Here is a 24,708-nt window from a genome sequence, read left to right on the forward strand (position 1 = left end):
GGTCCTTTTCATTTTCTACCACTATCAGTGTAGCACCACACAGTTGATTTGTTATTCTGGAGTTATTGCTTCCCATATGCAGTACTTTACATTTTAGAATGTTAAACATCAGTTGCCACCTCTTAGCACATCTGCTCAGCTTTTCTAGATTCTGATGCAGCACCTTACTGTCATTAGTGTCATTAACGACCCTGATGACCTTCGTATTGTCTACAAACTTGGACATTAAACTTGATATACCATCAATATCATTTATAAATACAGAAAACAACAATGGACCCAACACTGAACCCTGGGGAACTCCACTAATAATATTAGTCCACGAAGAGCAGTGTCCATTGATTACACTCTGTCTTCTCCCACTCAACCATCCCTTTTTACACAGCAGCAATTTAGCTCCAGTGCCACACTGCTCCAATTTGGGAAGCAGTCTGCCATGTGCACAGTTTCAGAAGCCATTCTAAGATCCAAATATATGATATCAAAATTATTCTTTGCATCGAGTTCCTTTGTGACCACATCATAGTATCCAATCAAATTGGTCAGACACGACTTCCCTTTAACAAGCCCATGCTGTGTCCAAGCTATAACTGAAGTCTTGTTTAGATGACCTTGCAGTGTTTCTTTAACCAGTGCCACCATTAATTTCTCTGCAACAGAGTTAAACCAACAAGTCTGTAATTACTTGTGTTGCTAATTGGTCCTCCTTTGTGAATGAGGGTCATTCCCTGAGTCCAAAGATGCTCCCATAATTATGACTAAGAGTTTGTTTACTTCCTTTGATGCCTCCTTTAATATAACTGGATAGATCCCATGCACCCAATGTGCCTTCCTTATATTTATCTTCAACAATTTCTCCTCTACTTTCATGGAGCTCACTTCAAGAGTTTAATACACCTCTGGCATTCCCCTCCCTGAATAACTCCTGATGTGTGAATGTAGATGCAAAATACTCGTTTAGTTTGTTAGCTACTTGGGAAGGATCATCAACAGTTGAACCATCAATACCAAGTGGGCCAATCTGATTCATCCCCTTCCTTCTAGATTTTACATGAGTAAAGAACTCTTTGTTGTTTTTCTTTGCATCCATTGTCAAAGATTTCTCATAATCTGCATTTGCCTGCCTTATCTCCTTTGTGGCTTGGTTACAGACCAGCTTCTATCTATCATAGGCTTCTTTGTCACCTGTTAATTTATATGTATCCCATGCATTTTTCTTCTCTTCCACATGTCTCATTAGTTCATCTGACCTCCATTTAGGCGTAAACCTGGAGCAATATTTCTTAGTCGGTATGTACAAAAAGCCTAGTAGCTTCCAAGATTAATTCTTTGAATGCTTCCCATTTTGAATTTGCTGTTGGTACCGTCATCAGTTTCTCCCACTGTATAGAATTTCAATTCTCAGACCACCGTAGTCCTCCTTACGAAGCAAAAACCCTTCCCTTTAACCCCGATGGTAGTTACGTCTTTGACTAAATCCCACTTCAGCACACTGTGATCACTTCCACCTAGTGGTTCCTTTATCCGAAGATTTTTAATGCATAAAGAATCACCAGTGATAATCAGATCAAGAGCAGTACTCCCTCTAATTGCCTTCTGACTATGCTGATGTAGAAAACAATCATCCTATAAATCCAGAAAAGCCTTGCTAATGTGTGAGTGACTATCAAACAAATTCCAGTCAGTATCTGGGAAATTAAAATCCCCCATTATAAGTCACTCTGATTTCTCTGTACATTTGTTTATTATACTCATCAGAGTCATTAGGCCTATAACACACTGCTACTCCCAATTTTTTTTTCACAGTCAGTGCTTATATTACACCAAACTGACTCGACATTGCACTGTTCAACCATATCGACTAGCTGTTCTTCCTTGGATTTTATGTGTTTCTTAACTAATAGCATAACCCCCTCCTCCCTTTCTATCCTGTCTATCATTCCTGTATATATTGTACTCCCCAAATTGCCTGTCAGTCCCCTATACAGACTACAGGCGAATAATACACGAAAAGATACACTCCCAATGGCAGGATTCGTGGAATAGACAGACTGCGAATAAATTATATCTTATAAAGCCTTTTATTGAACCGTGGCAGTCTAGTCTGCGCAGGAATCGTAAGGAGGAAGTTGTTCTCGCCCGGACCCGCATAGGACATAGTCATTTGACTCATTCGTTTTTGCTGAGGGCTGATGACCCTCCTATGTGTGAGTCCTGTGGCACAATTTTATCTATTAGACACCTTTTCATTGAATGTCCAGATTTTAGCAGCACCTGTTTTACCGTTTTTAATCATCTGACTGAGCCGTATACACTCAGTCAGATTTCATCCGACAATGACAATGTGTCTGCTATTTTTAGCTTTTTGAAAGCAATAAACGTTTTTAATAGTATTTAAAATTTATATGTTATTGTTATATCTTTTATTGATTTATCTTTTTTGTATATTTATTATTAGATCTGGACATGGTGGCCTAATTAATTAGGTCACTGAGATGTTAAATTTTTAGATATTACCTGGTCTTGGCGCATTATAGCCTTAGTTGCTAATGCGCCAATAAAATTCAAACCAATCAATCAATCAACTCCCCAAATTCCATTTCTGCATTCCTTATATTTTTGTGACACCACGTCTCTGATATCCTAACAATATCTGCCTTTGGTGTTTTGACCAACACCTCAATTTCATAAAATTTATTTACCAAACTCCTAGCATTGGTGTACATGCACTTGTTCTTATTCTTAGCTACCCGAACATTGCCCATGTATTTACTTGTTTCGCACTGACTTACAGTAGTCTCTGAACTCCCCCTGCATCTTGTTTTCCAAGCTGCTGCCCATTCCAGTAGAAACAGTGAAGAATCAGTTTCACCTCTGTCAGTGGCTGCTGTTGATCTATTAGTCCTTGTATTCCCCAAAGCTAGCAGTTTTCTGACCCACCTAACACTTCCTTGATCGCATCAGCAAATATTCTTGCACCCTTTCTATTTAAGTGTATTCCATCCCTGTAGAAGCAGTCTCTCCTGTTAACAAGCACGGACCAGGCTGAGAAAAATTCTACCCTTGAAAGAGTAAAATTTTTTGAATTATAAATATTTAATTTTAATCTAAATTTAATATTTAAATATATAATATTTTAATTATAAATATATAAATATTTAATTATAAATATAAAATTAAATATTGTTTTAACTACAATATATATATATATATTTTTTATATAAACCCCAAACGCGAGAGGTATTAGAACCTATAATACTTAATACCGTGCTTGGGTTGGAGGTTGAGAAGATGAAAGAAGATATTTGTTGACATTGGACTTAAACTTCTGTAGATTGTAATTTTCAGGAAATACGTATGAAGGAAGGTTGTTCCAGAAAATGGCAGATAAATGAATAAATGAGGAAGATGAAAAGTTGGTTCTGTGAGTTTGAAGTTGGACAGTAAATGGATGTTGGCTAGTGGCGGCACATGTTCGGACTGTTTTGAAAGAGAGAGCGGGAATTATAGAAGCCAATTCAGAAGAACAGTGCCCATGGAAGTATCTGTAGAAGAGGCATGCAGCAGAAACAGTACATCTATGAGAAAGCGAGTGGAGAGACTCTGTTAGAGATGAATAATTAATTAACCTAACTGCCCTCTTCTGAATGGAATCAAGAAGCCCATGGGAGGTTTTAGTGGCACCAGCCCAGATGTGGGAACAATATTCCATGGCAGGGTGGATTTGCGATTTATACAGAGTGAGCAGCTGTTTGGAAGAAAAGTAAAGCCGAGAGCGAAAGAGAAAACCAAGTTTTTTAGATGCAGAAGAAGCAATATTTGTAATGTGCTTGTGCCAGGAGAGATTAGAAGTCAGGGTAATCACCAAAAGAGATATATCATTTTGCCTAGAAATTGGAGTGTCACTAAATATAAGTACAGGCATACCTTGAAACGCATTCCACGAAATTACTTCGTTAAGCGAAACTTCGTTTTCAGAGGTAAAAATACTATGGCCAGAATAGGGATACGTTCCTACGTAAAGAAAATGAAAAGCTTTTTTTTTCGAACAAAGAAAGGTTTTATTAAATAAACAGTCAACTTACATACAAAGTGAAATCATATTTTAAAATATGAGTCTAAAGTTAATTGCTTATGCTCTTTTTCTCTTTAATTTAACAATTGCCTATACGGAGTTATTGCATTTAACACTGATCGCTTAACAATAACACTTCTTCCTAAATCAGGATCATTTTCACTAAAAAAATTTAAAACGTTTTCAATGTCATTTAAGCATCTTTTTAATCTTTGGTTGTTAACACTTTTTCGGCAGGAACTTCTTTAACCTCGTCTTCATTATCTTTGTCTTCGTTGCTAACAAGGTTTTCTAAATCTTCCATTGAAAAACCATCATCTTCTGCATTCAATAAATTTCTAACATCCTCTTCATCTACATTTTCGAAACCTATTGATTGAGCCATCTGGATAACTTCATTTCTAATTTCTTGGATGTTATTTTCTTCTTCTAGTACAACTTCTGGTCATATTTTGCGCCAAACTCCATTTAAGCATTTCTTAGTGACTTCTTTCCAAGAACTATCAATGTTTTCAATGGTGTAGTTTTTCCAAAAAGTTTTAACTGTCATTTCCTCTTTATTCTCTAGTTCAGTTAAACTGCTTAATGTTCGATGCAGATAATAAGCTTTAAATGATGCTATTACTCCCTGATCCAATGGTTGAATCAGGGAAGTTGTGTTTGCTGGAAGAAACACAACTTTGACAGCAATGCATGTGTCCAACGTGTTAAGATCAGTAGGATGTCCCGGAGCATTGTCTAACAACAAAAGAGCTTTTTCTTCAAAGTTGTTTTTTTTTTGACAATACCGTTTTACTTCAGGACAAAAGTGGTTAACAAACCAATCAGTAAATAACTCATTGGTAACCCACGCTTTTCTATTTGCTTTCCATATTACAGGTAAATTCATTTTTATGCTACCTTTTAACGCCCTCGGATTTTCTGAATGGTAAACTAATAACAATTTTAATTTATAATCGACTAAGTTGTCTTTGCCCCACTGGAGAATTACCTGAAGATTGGCATTTAAGGAATTGGCAGCAGATTTCCGAGAAGTTGAAGCTGATTGAGAAGGACAACGTTTGTGAAAATGGAAAGTTGAATGCAATGTGCTATCATCGGCAAAACTATGGATAGGATTTCCAGTCAATGGAAGAAGGTCATTGATATACAAGAGGAAAAGAGTGGGGGAAAGAACTGAACCTTGGGGGACACCGGCATTAGTGGAGAAGTTAGAAGACAGAGACCCATCTGCCATCACCCTCAGTGAGCGATCAGAGAGAAAACTGGATAACCAATTATTAAAAACGGTTGGCAAACCATAAGATGGAAGCTTGTTTAGAAGACCTTTATGCCAAACACGATCAAAAGCCTTTGAGATGTCAAGAGCAACTACTTGTGTTTCACCGAACCTTTCCATTGAATTAGTCCATAAATGGGTAACATAAGACAGAATATCACCAGAATATCCATTCATAAGCCAGAATGGATCGACACTGACGGAATCCATACTGGCGATTGTTGATCAGACGGAAGGTTTCTAGGTAGTTTAAGAGTTGGCGGTTAATTGATTTCTCCATTACTTTAGAAAGAGTAGAAGTAATTGCAATTGGACGATAATTGGATGGGAGGGATTTATCACCCTTTTTAGGAACTGGCTGGATATGAGCAAATTTCCAAGCAGAAGGAAAATCACCTTTGGAATAAGAAAGTGAAAAAAGGTGGCAAAGAATAGGAGTAAGTTCAGGAGCACAGGTTTTGAGAACAAGTGGAGAAATATCATTGGGACCTGGAGCTTTCTTAGCATCAAGATTCGTCAAAATCCTTCTGACATCCTTTTGACGGAAGACCACAAGGGGCATTGAATGGAGCGTGTTGGGAATGGTGGGAGGTGTTTTACCAAGATCATTAATACATGAGTTGGAAGAAAAATGGAATGCTAGCAGGTCAGCTTTATCCTTGGCTGAAGTGATAACAGAACCATCTGGTTTGGACAGAGGTGGGAGCAGAGATGGGCAAAAGTTGTGGCCAAGGCATTGGCATGAGACCAGAATGCTCAGCTACCATTAGGGCAAGAAGCAAGTTTGCTACTCTTAGCCTGTTCAAACTCTAGTTTGTACTGATTAATAACTGCCTTATAATTGTTGCGAGCTTTGATGTAGGCAGAAAATGAAACTGAAGAATTAGAAACAAGCCAGTTACGATATGCAATATTCTTCTCTTGAACAGCCTTAGCACATTTATTGGAAAACCAAGGTTTAGATAAAGGACGAGATTTTAAAGTGGAGTGTGGGATAAAGGATTCCATTCCTGCAAGAATAATTTCACTGACACGATCTGAGCAAATGTATACATCAGAAGTTTTGAAACAGTAATCCGACCAAGGAAAAGAAGAAAAGAAGTCTCGCAGGTTATCCCATTTTGCATTCTTGAAATGCCAAACAGCACGAGGTTGGGAATAGTCATGAGATAAAGGTTCTGTTGGAGAAGAGACAATCACCAAGTTGTGATATGAAGTGCCTAAAGGACCTCTCACTTCGACCGTGTACTTAGAAGGGTTGTTTGTGAGAAAAAGATCAAGCGTATTGGTTGTATGATTAGGATTGTCCGGTATTCTTGTAGGTAAATGAACAATCTGTGCTAGGTCATTAGTAATTGCAAAAGCCTCAGCATCTCGATCTGCTGGGTCGGTGTGACTAGAAAACAGAAGCCAGCTGGAGTTGTGAACATTAGGCGAATGAGCGTATCCTGTGCGGCCCTATAAATTTGCCACTCCTGGAACCGAGAAGTTTTTTCTGATTTATTTTCTGTTTTATTAGTTTAAATTGTCATATTAACTTATTTTCTAGAGTAGTTTTATATTCTTATTTACTATATAATATCAGTGTAAATTCACCATAGTTAACCCATAGATTTGAGCTACGATTGTAGCGTAGAAGGCATCTTTTAATTGTATCTCATAATGTGGTTGCCTTCACAACAAGATAGCTACTATTGAATTACTTCAAATAAATAACGCTTCTCTAGTAGAGAAGGCCACTGTTATTTATTTTCAGCGTACCACCACCCAGACGATCGTTTCGAAGCTTTTTGGCTTCGTCATCATTATGAGAGATGCCAGAAGGGTGTGGTGGTAATGTATTTGATACATTAATGTATGGTGGTAATGTATTTGATACATTACCACCATACATTACCAAATACATTACCACTACACCCCTCTGGCATCTCTCATAATGTGGATATAACTTCACAACTGAGATGGCTTATTGTATTACCTACCCGCCCACTGATCACGAAGCCAAAAAGCTTCGAAACGATCGTCTGGGTGGTGGTACGCTGAAAATAAATAACAGTAGCCTTCTCTACTAGAGAAGCGTTATTTATTTGAAGTAATTCAATAGTAGCTATCTTGTTGTGAAGGCAACCACATTATGAGATACAATTAAAATGATTATTCCTAGTGCATTTAATTTTCCAAATTCTTATTTACGATACTTAGATTAAAGTAACTTAGATAGAGATTTTGTAGGTATTACTTAGTATCGGAAAGGGTATCAAATCCATGTGTTTACCGCTCGTAATTGCGGCCATTGTAACGCGATACAAAATATCTCGAAATAGATAGCATAAGCTTAATATAGTATAGTATAGTACATAATATTGTCAATTAATCAGATAATTAATCTTGTTGAACTTCATTGTCAATTAAATTGTACTTTTAACTATACATATGACGACTTGGGTTACGTAACATAAATAATTAGTAAAAAATAAATAATTAATACTTAACTTGATACGGAAGTTATATAAAGGGATTTCGTAGATAACACTCGATACTGAAACATAAATATAGTGTTATAACTGTGTTGAGATATAAGTTTAGGGTTTTAATTTTGTACTGAAATTTCAATTTCAGTACAATATTGCACTACTTGCTTGATGTTTGTGGAGTAGTCAGGTACAGGACATGATACTGCCATGGGGGATGTCTTTGTGTGTGCGCGATGCAAGGAGTGTAAGGAAATCAGGCGACAACTCAGCATTGTTATGGACCTATATGAGAGCTTGAAGGACAGGGTGGATGCCCTCAAAGGATTAAAAGTGAAGGGTCCATCAAGCTCTCAACTGCCCACACCAATGCCAGAGCTTGCATTTGGTCATCGCACAACACAGCGGCAGCCCCCTAGGCAGAATGCGCTGGTCCCAAAGGAACTAGTAGTTGTTGGTGACTCTATTGTCAGGGAAACGGGAAACATGCTTTGTAAAAAGGATAGGTGGAACAGGACCAGGGTATGTCTCCCGGGGCAAAGGTTGATGACGTTGTAGAGCGGATATCATCTTTTAAGGGCACAAAAGGTGATATAGTTGTACAGTTGGCACTAATGATATCAAGAGTAGGAGACCGGCGAAATTACTTAACAAGTACAGGTCACTGTTGAAAAAAAGCCGTGAATTAAGGTTGAATTTGAAAGTGTCTGCAATTCTGCCCAGACACGATAGGAGGGTGTATATGATGAGAGCCCTGTCGATCAATTCGCCCCTGGAAGGATTGTGCAAGGCTCAAGGGGTAGAATTTTTATCAGCCTGGTCTGTACTTGTTAACAGGAGAGACTGCTTCTACAGTGATGGGATACACTTAAATAGAAAGGGTGCAAGAATGTTTGCTGATGCTATCGAGACAGTGTTAGGTGGGTCGGAAAACTGCTAGATTGGGGAGATACAAGGACAAATAGATTAACAGTAGCCACTGCAGAGGTGAAAGTGATTCTTGCACTGTTTCTATTGGAATGACCGCAGCCTGGAAAATAAGATGCAGGATATTTCAGAGACTGCTGGGAATCATTGGGGTACAAATAAACACATAGGTTGTGTTAGGGTAGCTAAGAAAAAGAACAGGTGCATGTATACTTGCGTGTACACCAATGCTAGGAGTTTAGTAAATAAATTTGATGAATTTGAGGTATTGCTCAAAACATCAGAGGCAGATATTGTGGGGATTTCAGAGACGTGGTGTCACACAGATATAAGGAATGCAGAACTGGAATTTGGGGAGTACAATGGATAGACAGGATAGGAAGGAGGAGGGGTTATGCTATTAGTTAAGAAATACATAAAATCCAAGGAAGTGAAGCCAGTCGACATTGCTGGACAGTGCAGTGTCTAGTCAGTTTGGTGCGACATAAGCATTGGGAGATCAAAATTGAGAGTAGGAGTGCTATAGGCCTAATGATTCTGATGAGTATAATAAGAAACTGTACGGGGAAATAGAGTGGGCCAGTAAATCAGAGAGTCTTATTATAGGGGATTTTAATTTCCCAGATATTGACTGGAATTTTGGGGCTGGTCACTCACACACTAGCAAGGCTTTTGTGGATTTATTGGATGATTGTTTTCTACATCAGCATATTCAGGAGGCAACTAGAGGGAGGAATACTCTTGATTTGATTATCAGTAGTGATTCTTCATGCATTAAGAATCTGCAGGTAAATGAACCACTAGGTGGCAGTGATCACAGTGTGCTGAAGTGGGATTTACTCAAAGAGATAACTACCATTAGGGGTAAAGGGAAGGGTTATTGCTTTCGTAAAGGCGACTACGATGGACTGAGACAGTACTTAAATTCTATATAGTGGGACCAACTGATGATGTTACCAACAGCAAATTCAAAATGGGAAGCATTCAAAGAACTTATCTTGGAAGCTACTAGGCTTTACATACCAACTAAGAAATATTGTTCAAGGTTTAGGCCTAAGTGGATGTCATATGAACTAATGAGACATATGGCAGAGAAGAAAAATGCATGGGATACATACAAATTAACACTTGACACAGAAGCCTATGATAGATACAAGTTGATCTGTAACCAAGTTACAAAGGAGGTTAGGCAGGCGAAGGCAGATTACGAGAAATCTTTGGCAAGGGATGCAAAGAAAAACAGCAAAGAGTTCTTTACTTATGTAAACTCTAGAAGGAAGGGGATGAATCAGATTGGTCCACTTGATATCAATGGGTCAACTGTTGATGATCCTGCTCAGGTAGCTAACAGACTAAATGAATATTTTGCATCGACATTCACACATGAGGAGTTATTCAGCGAGGGGAATGCCAGAGGTGTATTCAACTCTGGCAGTAAGCTAGAGAATCTTGTAATAACTGAGAGTAAAGTGGAGGAGAAATTGTTGAAGATAAATACAATAAAGGCACCTGGGGTGGATGGGATCTATCCAGTTATATTAAAGGAAGCAGCAAAGGAAGTAAGCAAACCCTTAGCCATAATTATGAGAGCTTCCTTGGACTCAGGGGAAGTACCCATGGACTGGAGATGTGCAAATGTGACCCCAATTCACAAAGGAGGATGAAATGGTGACATAAGTAATTATAGACCTGTGAGTTTAATTTCTGTTCCAGGAAAATTAATGGAGGCACTGGTTAAAGAAGCACTGCAGGATCATCTAGACAAGACTTTAGTTATAGCTCGGACACAGCATGGGTTTGTTAAGGGAAAGTCTTGCTTGGCCAATTCGATTGGATACTATGATGTGGTCACAAAAGAACTGGATGCAGGGAATAACTTTGATATTATATACTTGGATCTTAGAAAGGCTTTTGATACTGTTGCACATGGAAGACTGCTGCACAAATTGGAGCAGCGTGACATTGGAGGCAAATTGCTGCTATGGATAAAGGGGTGGTTGAGGGGGAGAAGACAGAGAGTGGTAATCAATGGACACTGCTCATCGTGGACTAATGTTATTAGTGGAGTCCCTCAGGGTTCAGTATTGGGTCCATTATTGTTTTCTGTGTTTATAAATGATATTGATGATGGTATATCAAGCTTAATGTCCAAGTTTGCAGACGATACAAATGTAGGCAGGGTTGTCAAGGACACTATTGACACTACGCTACTGCAACAGGATCTGGAAAGGTTGAGCAGATGGGCTGAGAGGTGGCAAATGAAGTTTAACATTGACAAATGTAAAGTACTACCTATGGGAAACAGTAACCCCAGAGCAACGTATCAACTCTGTGGTACTGCACTGACAGTGGTAGAGAATGAAAAGGATCTGGGGGAATTGTGCAGACAGATATGAAGTTTACTGACAGTGCAGACAGTCTGCAAGAGTAGCTCATGGCTTCTTGTCAATGATATACAGCAATTTTTCTAGCAGGGATAAGGAGGTGATTATTCCCTTGTATAAGGTAATGGTCACGCCACACCTTGAGTACTGTATACAGGTCTGGTGGGCTCATTTCAAGAAGGATGTAGAACTGCTGGAACGAGTACAGAGAAGGGCAACAAGATTAGTGAATGGAACAAAGGGTTGCTCTTATGAAGAAAGGCTTAAGTTTTGCAAATTACAGTGTCTGGAGAGAGTAGGCACCAGCGATGTGATCTGATAGAGGTGTATAAAGCCTTGAATGGTTTGAGTATTCTCAATGCCGATGGGATTCTTCCTCTTGCTCAGAATAATCACCTGAGAGGGCATAAATTCCAATTGAGGAAAGACAGATGTGCGGACGTAGGACAGATGTGCTGAAATTTGCCTTTAGCCACCGGGTAGTTGGTTGGTGGAACAGACTTCTATCCTTTGTTGTAGAAGTTGATAGCCTAAATAAATTTAAGGCTCAGCTGGACAGGTATTTCGAATGAACGGAGGGGTGAAATGGGAGTGTTTTTTTTTTTGGCTGATGCTGCATAAGCTTGCTTTCTTGGATCATATGCCTATGCTAATGCTAAAAAAAAAATTACTTACCACGAAAGGCAAATTGCTACAATTTAAGATTATGTGCCTCTGATTTGTTCTGATTGTGGTGTGTAAAGTTTTAAATGGATTGAGTAAGCTTAATGCTGAGACTACACTCACAAGCCGCGCAAATCGAATTAAGGAAGGATACTTGCAGATTTTTGACTTCAGCCAGAAGGTAGTTCAGTCAGAACAAACTTCAATTTGGTATGGGTAGTTCGAATAAATTCACGGAAGAAGTTGACAAATTGTTATAGTAAGGATGTACAGGTGATATGGGAACTGTTGTTTTATTTTTATTTATTATTTATTTTTTGCTGATTCCGTAATGCTTGCTTTCTTGCATCATTTTCCACTACTAAATACTAATGCTAAATATCATCTAGTTCAAGCGAATTTTTACTCAATCTGAATGAGAAGCTAATACTGGGTATCTGCTGTAACTTTAATCTTCCTTTTTCTATTCCTGTATTCTCCCTTTCATGCCTTGTTGATTGCAATCATAAAATTGGAGAAGCTATAACTAATCACAAACATAAATTTTAATTGGAGGATTAGTCATGTGTGGAGTTTCATATTCTGAGTATTTCTTCTTTGAGCCCCTACTGTTTATAATAGTATGCAAGAAGTACAGTGTCCATAAAGTTCCTTTGGTGTTTTTGATGGTTGCTATAAAGAAATGAATGCAACTATAGAGATGAGTATGCTGTAATTTACTGTAAATATCTCGGTTTGTTGTCATACTTCAATTAGGCACTGTCTGTGGCATGAAGTATATGTAGCCAATAATCGATTTCTTGTCCTGTTTGTTGCATCATAGGGTGACAGTTTTCAGTGTCTATTTCTAGATAGCATCTGTGGTTTCAAGTATCAATTCTGGTTTCTGTTGTGCGATACACCATGTTCTTAACATATCTTCACATGAAGAAGGGAACAGAAATGGTTGCTTCTGGGGACAGGGTAGCCAAGGACTGGCCTATTTCTTTCAGTCCATCTTCTCAGAAATTTATTGTTGAGGTACTATGATCCAGCTTTATGCAGTGCCTCAGCTTCAGTACCTGTGGCCAATGTCATTTGGCAACAAAACAGCTGTTCTGTATGAAACGAATTTCCAGGAAGAATGGTTGGTAGTGATAGGCCAACCCGTTTGCCACCCTGTTCTCTAAACTTGATGCCTCTTGATTTCTACACATGGGGATATGTTAAGAATGTGCAGATATAGAAATGAATTATAGTGACTGGAGTGTGGTACACAGTACAGTCTCTGGGACGTAATGACCACAATACCTGCATCACTAATTTTATTATGACAGTAGATAGTGTTATACTGTAGTGGACACGGCAGGAAATGAATTATTGGACAGGGTATTCAATGCTGTCTAGTGTTTCCATGGCAAGGTATAACAAGGTAAGCAATGAAACTTTAAAAATAATTTGTTACAAATTAAAGCAAACCACATGCCTATAATTGCATTTATTTTTATTTTTTTTTTGGTATTTATTGAAAACACTGGAAGAACTTTATAGACAACCTGTACTTCAAAATGAAAGTATTCTATGAGTAATTTTGTTATAGTTCTGCATATTTCTTTCTATGGGTGAAAGTAATATTTTTTTCTGAATATTTGGTATTAATTCAATGACTACGTGAATAAAAATGGTATTTATCAAATAGGTTGAAATTTATTACATAAATTAACTGTAGCTGAGATTTTAAATTATTCAGGTTCAAAGGTTAGAAGAGCAGGTTCAACAGCTAACTCAGGTAAGATTCCCATTTATTAACGTAGTTTTTATGTTGAATTATAATAAAGAATTTGAACTTATTGAAATAACAGTTACATTTTTTTTTTGATTATTATGGTATTTCAGTTTTAATTTGGTTCAATTCATTGTAGGTGCTATTAACAATTCATAATGTTTTAAAACCTGTTCAAATTTATTATTTTTTATTTTTTTTATTTTTGTTATGTAAACCCCAAACACGAGAGGTGTTAGAACCTATAGTACTTAGTACCGTGCTTGGGATGGAGGTTTGAGAAGACGAAACAAGATATTTGTTGACATTGGACTTGAACTTCTGTAGACTGTAATTTTCGAAAATACGTAGGAAGGAAGGTTCTTCCAGAAAACGGCAGTTGAATGAATAAACGAGGAAGATGAAAAGTTGGTTCTGTGAGTTTGCAGTTGGACAGTAAATGGATGTTGGCTGGTGGCGGCACGTGTTCGGACTGTTTTGAAAGAGAGAGCAGGAAATATAGAAGCTAATTCAGAAGAACAATGCCCATGGAAGTATTTGTAGAAGAGGCATGCAGCAGAAACAGTACGTCTATGAGACAGCGAGTGCAGACTCTGTTAGAGATGAGTCATTAATTAACCTAACTGCCTTCTTCTGTATGGAATCAAGAAGCCTGAGAGAGGTTTTGGGGGCACCACCCCCAGATGTGGGAACAATATTCCATGGCAGGGCGGATTTGCGATTTATACAGAGTGAGCAGCTGTTTGGAAGAAAAGTAACGCCGAGAGCGAAAGAGAAAACCAAGTTTTTTAGATGCAGAGGAAGCAATATTTGTAATGTGCTTGTTCCAAGAGAGATTAGAAATCAGGGTAATCCCCAAAAGAGATATATATCATTTTGCCTAGAAATTGGAGTGTCACTGAAGATAAGCATAGGAGCAGAAGAATCCTTTTTGTGAGATATAAGACAAGACTGAGTTTTAGAAGGGTTCAAATCAACTAAGTTGTCTTTGCCCCACTGGAGAATTACCTGAAGATAGGCATTTAAGGAATTGGTAGCAGATATTCGTGAAGTTGAAGCTGATTGAGCAGGACAAGGTTTCTCAAAATGGAAAGTTGAATGCAATGTGCTGTCATCGGCAAAACTATGGATAGGATTTCCAGTCAATGGAAGAAGGTCATTAATATACAAGAGGAAAAGAGTGGGGGAAAGAACTGAACCTTGGGGGACATCGGCATTAGTGGAGAAGTTAGAAGACAGAGAGCCATCTACCATCACCCTCGGCGCCTCCGTAGCCAGTTGGGAAGGAGCAGCAGTGTGTAGCACACGCTTCTTGATTAGACCGGGGTTCGAGCGCGTCACCACCAAATATGGAGGATGCGGAAAGGTCAGAGAATGACCACCGCATATCCCGGAGCAATATGGCCTTAGTTGCTAATGCTACTAAAAACCAAATAACAACAACAACAACCATCACCCTCAGTGAGCGATCAGAGAGAAAACTGGATAACCAATTACTAAAAACAGTTGGCAAACCATAAGATGGAAACTTGTTTAGAAGAACTTTATGCCAAACACGATCGAAAGCCTTTGAGATGTCAAGAGCAACTACTTGTGTTTCACCGAAACTTTCCATTGAATTAGTCCATAAATGGGTAACATAAGCCAAAATATCACCAGTGGATCGACACTGACAGAATCCATACTGGCGATCATTGATCAGATGGAAGGTTTCTAGGTAGTTTAAAATTTGGCGGTTAATTGATTTCTCCATTACTTTTAGAAAGAATAGAAGAAATTGCAATGGGACGATAATTGAATGGGAGGGATTTGTCAGCCTTTTTTAGGAACTGGTTGGATATGAGCAAATTACCAAGCAGAAGGAAAAACACCTTTGGAATAAGAAAGTGAAAAAAGGCGGGAAAGAATAGGAGTAAGTTCATGAGCACAGGTTTTAAGAACAAGTGGAGAAATACCATTGGGACCTGGAGCTTTCTTAGCATCACGATTAGTCAAAATCCTTCTGACATCGTTTTGACGGAAGACCACAGGATGCATTGAATGGAGTGTGTTAGGCATAGTGGGATGTGTTTTACCAAGATCATTAATGCATGAGTTGAAAGAAAAATGGGATGCTAGCAGGTCAGCTTTATCCTTGGCTGAAGTGACAAGAGAACCATCTAGTTTGGACAGAGGTGGGAGCAGAGATGGGCAAAATTTGTGGCCAATAGCTTTGGCAAGAGACCAGAATGCTCGGCTACCATTAGGGCAAGAAGCAAGTTTTCTACTCTTAGCCTGTTCAAACTCTAGTTTGGACTGGTTAATAACTGCTTTACAATTGTTGCGAGCTTTGGTGTAGGCAGAAAATGAAACTGAAGAATTAGAAACAAGCCAATTACGATATGCAACATTCTTCTCTTGAACAGCCTTAGCACATTTATTGGAAAACCAAGGTTTAGATAAAAGACGAGATTTTAAAGTGGAGTGTGGGATAAAGGATTCCATTCCTGCAAGAATAATTTCACTGACACGATCGAGAAAACGTTGACATCAGAACTTTTAAAACAGTAATCCGACCAAGGAAAAGAAGAAAAGAAGTCTTGCAGGTCATCCCATTTTGCATTCTTGTAATGCTGAACAACACGAGGTTGGGAATAGCCATGAGATAAAGGTTCCATTGGAGAAGAGACAATCACCAAGTTGTGATCTGAAGTGCCTAAAGGACCTCTCACTTCGACCGTGTACTTAGAAGGGTTGTTTGTGAGAAAAAGATCAAGAGTATTGACTGTATGATTAGGATTGTCCGATATTCTTGTAGGTAACTAAACAATCTGTGCAAGATCATTAGTAATTCAAAAGCCTCAGTATCTCAACCAGCTGGGTCGGTGTGACTAGAAAACGGAAACCAGCTGGAGTTGTGGACATTAAAATCACCAAGGAAAATTACCTCACTGTTAGGAAAGTTGGACTGGAGAAAGTCAAGTTGCAAAAAGAGGAAGTCAAAGAGCTCCAAGTGATTTGTGGAGTTGGGAGAACGGTAGAGACAAGAAATGAATTTGACACAATGTGGTAGAGAGATTTTAAGCCAGAGAAGATCAAAGAGAGGAGATTCCAAATTGCCAAGTTTCTGACAGGGAATATCAGAACGGACATATGCACAAGTACCACCTTTGTGGCGAAAAGAATCATACAGCAAATAATTTGGGCATCTGAGATGAGCAGTAGTTGAATCAACAGATAACTGAGATTCTGTCAGAAAAAGTACATGGGGGTTGGCAGACTGCAAGTGGAAATGGACATCGTTTAAAATTAGAACTGAGACCACATATATTTGTATAATGAACTAGGAAGTGTTTGGGAGGTTTAGATCTTTTTGCAGATAAGCTTGCTCTATTAGTTTGACAATTCATGGTGTATTCAATAGTAAGAAAAAGTGGGTGGGGCATGCTGTATGAAGTAATGGAATTTTTGGATATGGCATACACGTGGTAAGAATATACCCAAATCCTTGACATAACGTGGCCTTGACAATGCTCCCCGCATACACACTACTCGGACTCCCACCAGTCACTATCTGGCAGAGTAGAGGTAGCAAGATTATACACTAGCTGATCCGGAAGCTTCCTAGAGAGTTATCAATAGGTTCAGTCCGGTGTACTAACTAGCGGCCGGCCGCAAACACCGTTTTAGAGTTGTACCCTCGAAATGTAAGGAATATTGGATCTCACCACGATGTTCATCATAACCTCAAAAGTCATCAATCATACTGCATGATGGAAGAGATAGGGAAGGGTTGACCGGAACTTAGCTCTAGAGACTAAACATGGGTTCCACCACTTCAAGCCTCCAATAAGCAAAGTGGTGGTATTGCATTGGTTGATGAGAGTCATCTACCACCTAGTACTGCCTGGTGACATAGAGGGGCGGTGTTCCTCCATGTGGTGTGGGCGCCACACCTCGACCCCTGGTTACGTTGGTTCGCACCTGGATGGTCACCCACCATGTACTTGTGCATGGAGGTTATACCCAGAATTACTAACAGTCCCACCATCATGAAGGTGCAAGTTAAAAGTAATCTGATATCAAAATTATACTAATTGTCTTATAAAATTCCTTGAAGGAGGTGTGTGTGTGCGTGTATACATTTTATTCTTATATTTTGGTTTCTCTGCTCCCTTGTGGAGGTGAGAGGCAGTTCTGTTGGCGGCACCCTCTTCAGAAAAATTTTTATTGCCATATTAAGACAAAAGTTTGAATTTTCCGGCCACAGGATGAGCAGCAGTGTGTAGTTATTTGGTCCATGTGCTTATTTATAGACCCGGTCTGTGTGCAATTCTTCTGCTTGAAATGTACTGTATTGAAATATAACTTGAATTGACACAAGAAAATGGATCACCGAAACATTACATTGACTATGGAGTGAAAAGTAATATATGAGAGAGTCTGTATGTGAAAATATGAAATGTGCACTATATAAATTTGGTAGACCAGCACAGAGAAATATTAAATATAAAAGCAATAATGGCAAGCCGTTAACTGCAAAAAGGAGATTATGGACATAAGTATAGATAGTGTGTGTGTGTGTGTGTGTGTGTGTGTGTGTGTGTGTGTGTGTGTGTGTGTGTGTGTGTGTGTGTGTGTGTGTGTGTGTGTGTGTGTGTGTGTGTGTGAGAGAGAGAGAGAGAGAGAGAGAGAGAGAGAAGTAATGTAATTTTATAATATCTTCTTCTTTAAGAGGAGTGTTTCCATTTACAAGTTATTTCTTGTTAGGAATTTTTTCCTGCCATAAAGTGCGGTTCTGGGTGTCTTGGTTGGTTAAGCCTCGGGCTGTCATGTACTCCCGTATTCCATCCATCCATGTCCTCCTAGGTCTTCCTCTTCTCCTTCTTCCAGGAGGTATCCATTCCAGGATAACCTTTGGATATCTGTTTTCTTGCATCATTTTTATAATATGTAATGATAAATTTGGGCATAACAAATTTGAATATATGGTGTTTATGGAAACTGGTATCAAAGCAACATTTATGCTGCATAGGTGAAATATGAAAGGTTACAATGTATACAGGCAAGATCGAGTCACCTCTGGTGGTGCTCTTGGAGGAGTAGCCATTTTGGTTGATGCCAAGGTTCCCTCAAAACGCATTCCTCTGCAGATGCATCTGTAAACAGTTGCAGTTTGCATCGCAATTCACCAAGCTTGCACCTTCACGCCTGCACATTTACGATGGTGGGACTGTTAGTAATCCTGGGTTTAACTCCCATGTGCAAGCATACTGTGGGTGACCACCCAGGTGTGAACCAATGTAAGCAGAGGTAGAGGTGTGGCACCCACACCACAGGGAGGAACGCTGCCGCTCTGTGTTACCAGGCAATACTATGTAGTTACCAGGCAATAATGGTAGATGACTCTCATCAATGGGTGCAACACCGCCACTTTGCTTATTTGAAGCTTGAAATGGTGGAGCCCATGTTTAGTCGCCAAATTTAAGTTCTGGTCAACCTTTCCCCATCTCTTCCATCATACAGTATGACTGATGACTTTTGAGGTTATGATGGACACCATGGTGAGATCCAATCTTCCTTACATTTTGAGAGTACAGCTCAAAAACAATGTTCCAGGGCCAGCCACTAGTTAGTACACCGGACCGAACCTATTGGTAATTCTCTAGGAGGCTTCTGGAGCTTGCTACCTCTACTCTGCACAGATAGTAACTGGAGGAAGTCCGAGGAGTGTGTATGTGGGGGGGTGGGCATTGTCAAGGATCTGGGTATATTCTTGCCACGAATATGCCATATCCAGAAATTTAATTTCTTCATACAGCATTCCCACCCCCCACTTTTTCTTACTATTGAATACACCATGTATTGTCAAACTAATAGAGTAAGCTTATCTGCAAAAAGATCTAAACCTCCCAAACACTTCCTAGTTCATTTCACAAATATATGTGGTCTCATTTCTAATCTCAACAATGTCCATTTCCACTTGCAGTCTGCTAAACCCCATGTAATTTTTTCTGACAGAATCTCAGTTATCGTTTGATTCAACTACTGCTCATCTCAGTTGCCCAAATTATTTGCTGTACGATTCCTTTTGCCTCAAAGATGGTATTTGTGCATATGTCCATTCCGATATTCCTTGTCAGAGATTTGGTAATTTGGAATCTCCTCTTTTCAATCTTCTCTAGGTTAAAATCTCTCTACTTCATTCTGTCAAATTCATCTGTTGTCTCGACCATTCTCCCAACTCCACTAATCACTTGGAGCTCTTTGACTTCCTCTCTTTGAAACTTGACTTTCTCCAGTCCAACTTTCCTAACAGTGAGGTAATTTTCCTTGGTGATTTAATGTTCACAACTGCAGTTGGCTTCCATTCTCTAGTCACACCGACCCAGCTGTTTGAGGTGCTGAGACTTTTGCAATTACTAATGACCTCTTTTTTTTTTTTTTTTTTGGCTGATGCTGCATAAGCTCATACATTTGATTTCTTGCATTACATGCCACTACTACTACTACTACCTTGCACAGATTGTTGATTTACCTACCAGAATACTGAACAATCCTAACCATACTTTTTTTCTCACAAACAACCCTTCTAAATACACAGTCAAAGTGAGTGGTCCTTTAGGCTCCTCAGATCACAACTTGGTAATTTTCTCTTCTCCAGTGGAGCCTTTCTCTCACTGCCATTCCCAGCCTCATGTTGTTTGGCATTACAAGTTTGAAAAAAAGGGATAACCTGCGAGATTTCTTTTCTTTCCCTCAGTCGGATTACGGTATCAAAACATCTGATGTCAACGTTTGCTCAGATTGTTTCAGTGAAATTATTCTTGTAGGAATGGAATCTTTTAACCCACACTCCACTTTAAAATCTCATCCTTTATCTAAACCTTGGTTTTCCAATAAAGAGAAGAATGTTGCATATTGTAATTGATTTGTTTCCAATTCTTCAATTTCATTTTCTGCTTACACCAAAGCTTCCAACGATTGTAAAGCAGTTATTAACCAGTCCAAAGTAGATTTTGAACAGGGTAAGAGTAGAAAACTTGCTTCTTGCCCTAATGGTAAATGAGTATTCTGGTATCTTGCCAAAGCTATTGGCCACAACTTTTGCTCATCTCTGCTCCCATCTCTGTCAAAACCAGATGGTTCTGTTGTTACTTTAGCCAAGGATAAAACTGACCTGCTAGCATCCCATTTTTCTTCCAACTCATATATTAATGATCTTGGTAAAACACCTTCCACCATTCCCAACATGCTCCATTCAATGCCTTCTGTGGTCTTCCATTAAAAGGATGTCAGAATGATTTCAATGAAACTTGATCCTCAGAAACTTACAGAAGGAAAAACACCTTTGGAATAAGAAAGTGTAAAAAGGCAGCAAAGAAGTTTTTCCTTCTGTTTTGAAATTTGCTCATATCCAGCCAGTTCCAAAAAAGAATGACAAATCCCTCACATCCAATTATTGTCCCATTGCAATTTCTTCTACTCTTTCTAAAAAGTAGAAGTAATGTTTGCAGACCTTTCTAGGATGGGACATGATGTTGCCAAGGGTGATATCTTTGTGTATAGGCGCCTTTGTAGCCAGGTGGGAAGGAGCAGCAGTGCGTAGCACATGCTTCTTGATTAGACTGGGGTTCAAGCCTGTCACCACCAAATACAGAGGATGCAGAAAGGTCAGGGAATGACCACCACATATCCCGGTGCAATATGGCCTTGGTTGCTAATGCTCCTAAAAAACCAAAAAATCTTTGTGTGTGCTCGATGTAAGCAATGTGAAGAAGTTAGGTACCAACTCAGCGTTGTTATGGGCCTTTATGAGAGCTTGAAGGACGTGGTAGATCCCCTCGAAGGACTTAAATTGGGATACCCATCAAGTTGCCCACACGAATGCCAGAGCTTGCACTTGATCCTTAGGCAACACAGCAGAAACCTTCAGGGCAGAATTTGCTGGTCCATTAGGAGCTAGTTATTGTCAGTGACTCTATTGTCAGGGAGACAGGAAATATATTATGCAAAAAAGGATAGGTGGAATAGCTCCAGGGTATGTCTGCCAGGGGCAAAAGTTGATGATGTTGTAGAGCAGATATCATCTTTTAAGGGCACAAAGGGTGCTATTGTTGTACACGTTGGCACTAATAACATTAATATTAGGAGATCTGCGGACTCATTTAACAAGTACAGGTCAATGTTGAAAAAAAGTCGCAAGTTAGGGTTAAATTTGAAAGTGTCTGTCATTATGTCCAGACATGATAAAAGGGAGTATATGATGAGAACCTTGGCAATGAATTTGGCCCTGGAGAGATTTTGCAAGGCTCATGGGGTAGAATTTTTCTCAGTGTGGTCTGTCCTTATTAACAGGAGAGAATGTTTCTACAGGGATGGGATACACTTAAATAGAAAGGGTGCAAGAATATTTGCTGATGCTATTGAGGCAATGATAGTTGGGTCGGAAAACTGCTAGCTTGGGAAGATTCACAGTAGCTACGGACAGAGGTGATAGTGATTCTTGCACTGCTTCTATTGGAATGTGCAGCAGCCAGTAAAGCGAGGTACTGGGGATTTCAAGGACTTCTGGGAGTTATCATGGAACAAGTAAACACATTAGTAGTGTTATGGTAACTAAGAATAAGAATTGGTGTTTGTTTACTTGCATGTGCACCAGTGCTAGGAGTACAGTAAATAAATTTGATGAATTTGAAGTGCTCAGCAAGACATCAAAAGCAGATATTGTTGGGATATCAGAGACATCGTGCTACATGGATATAAGCAGTGCAGAATTGGAATTTGTGGAGTAAAAGGTGTACAGAAAAGATAGACAAGACAGGAAGGGAAGAGGAGGGGTTATGCTGTTAGTTAGGAAACACATAAAATCTAAGGAAATTTATCCAATTCACATTGGTGAACAATGCAATGGGAAAGGGAAAATGAGAGTAGGTGTCTGTTATTGGCCTAATAAATCTGATCAGTATAATGAGCAATTGTACAGTGAAAAAGAGTGTGCCAGAAAATCAGAATGTCTTGTAATGGGGATTTTAACTTTCCATATATTGACTGAAAACTTGGGATTTTTTTGACTCGCACCTTTTGTGGATTTATTGAATAACAAGTTTTCTACAGCAACATGTTGGAAGGCAACCAGAGGGGTAATACTCTTGATTTGATTATCAGCAGTGATTCTTCATGCATTAAGAATCTGCAGATAAAGGAACCACTAGGGGGCAGTGATCATAGTGTACTTATGTGGGATTTACTTAAAGATGTAACTACCATCATGGGTAAAGAGAAGGGTTTTTGATTTCGTAAAGGTGACTGCAGTGGTCTCAGGCAGTTTTAAATTCTATACAGTGGGATCGACTGATGAATACAAACAGTGAATTCTAAATTGGAATCCTGCAGGGAGTTAATCTTGGAGGGTACTAGGCTCTTCATACCAACTAGGAAATACTGTTCAAAGTTTAGGCCTAAATGGATGTCAGATGGGTTTATGAGGCTCGTGGCAGAGAAGAAAAATGTATGGGATGCATGGGATATTTTTTCAAAGATTACAAAGAAAAACAGCAAAGAGTTCTTTACTTATGTAAACTTCAGAAGGAAAGGGATGAATCAGATTGGTCCATTTAACATAGATGGTTTGACTATTGATGATCATGCTCAGGTAGCTGAGCATGATAAACTGAATGAGTATTTTACAACTATTCACACATTACGAGTTATTCAAGGAGGGGATTGTCAGAAGTTTATCATACTCTAACAGGGAGTTAAGTGATTTTGTAATAACTGAGACCAAAGTGTAGGACAAATTGTTGAAGTTAAACATAAGGAAGGCACCTGGGTTGGATGGAATCTATCTAGTTATATTAAAGGAGGCAGCAAAGGAAGTAAGCCATAGCCATAAGGGAGTAAGCCATAGCCCTCATCTATAATTATGAAAGCTTCCTTGGACTCAGGCATAGTCCCCATGGATTGGAGACGTGCTAATATGTCATCAATTCACAAAGGGAGATCAAAGTATGCCACAGGTAATTACAGACCTGTTAGTCTAACTTCTGTTCCAGGGAAAATAATGGAGTCACTGGTTAAGGAAGTGATGCAGGATCATCTAGACAAGACTGCAGTTATAGTTCAGACACATCATGGGTTTGCTAAGGGGAAGTCTTGTCTGACAAATTTGATTGGATACTATGAGGCGGTCACAAAGGAACCGGATGCAAAGAATAATTTTGATATCATATACTTAGATACTATGGCAGATGGAAGACTACTGTACAAATTGGCACAGTATGGCATTAAGGGCAAGTTTCTACAATTGATAAAAGGATGGTTGAGTGGGAGAAGACAGAGAGTGGTTATCAATGGACATTGCTCTTCATGGAGTAATGTTATTAGTGGAGTTCCCCAGGGTTCGTGTTGGGCCCATTGTTGTTTTCGGTATTTATCAATGATATTGATGAAGGTATATCAGGGTTTAATGTCTAAGTTTGAGGATGATATGAAGGTTGGCAGTGTTGTTAAAGACAGGAATGATAGTATGCTACTGCAACAGGATCTGGAAAATTTGAGCAGATAGGCTGAGAGGTGGCTTCTGAAGTTTTGTCAAATGTAAAGTGCAGGTAGGACCTGTTTTATGACAGGGTTAGGTTCCAGCAAAACAGGGTCGTAAAATGAAAAGTCATAAAACAAGACCAATTTTTATAATGTAATTGAATGAGATAGGTTTCAAAATTCCCAAAATTTTCCCAGGTATCAATGTTTGTGATGGCATTCAGGATGTTATACAACTTCCAGTAGTCCCTCATAGTTATATCAGACTCTACAGCCTCAACAATCCCTTTGAAAGTCGTATGCCTTAAAGGTTGCAATTACACCCTAGTCCATTGATTGCAAAAGTGAAGTTGTGTTGGGAGGCAAATACACAACCTCAACTTCCAAATGGTCATTGTGGATTTCTTGGAGGTTGGCTGGGCACCCTGTGGCATTGTCCAGCACCAACATGACTTTGGGAGGCAGGTCATTTGCTGCACATAAATTAGTAACCTCTGGACAAAAGTACGAGGCGTACAATTCACTAAAAATTGTCTGAGTCACCCATGCCTTTTTGTTAAGAGTGCCAAAACACAGCGAGTCGTGTCTCCACCATGCCTTTCATTAAACAAGGCATCTCTGAATGG

The 24,708-nt window shown here is 39.1% G+C and overlaps 1 protein-coding gene across 1 annotated transcript in view; it reads left to right on the plus strand.

Annotated features, from left to right (window-relative positions):
- Positions 1-24,708, plus strand: part of LOC150088286 (cubilin-like) — a 670,594-nt gene that overhangs the window by 176,481 nt on the left and 469,405 nt on the right. Inside the window, exon 6 of the mRNA XM_090370103.1 lies at positions 13,529-13,567. Within this exon, the coding sequence (XP_090226229.1) occupies positions 13,529-13,567 (39 nt within the window). The remainder of the gene's footprint in view (positions 1-13,528; positions 13,568-24,708) is intronic.

The sequence above is a fragment of the Mastigoproctus giganteus genome, chromosome 3 (genome assembly GCF_048544385.1).
Source record: "Mastigoproctus giganteus isolate SK-2022 chromosome 3, ASM4854438v1, whole genome shotgun sequence".
NCBI lineage: Eukaryota > Metazoa > Arthropoda > Arachnida > Uropygi > Thelyphonidae > Mastigoproctus > Mastigoproctus giganteus.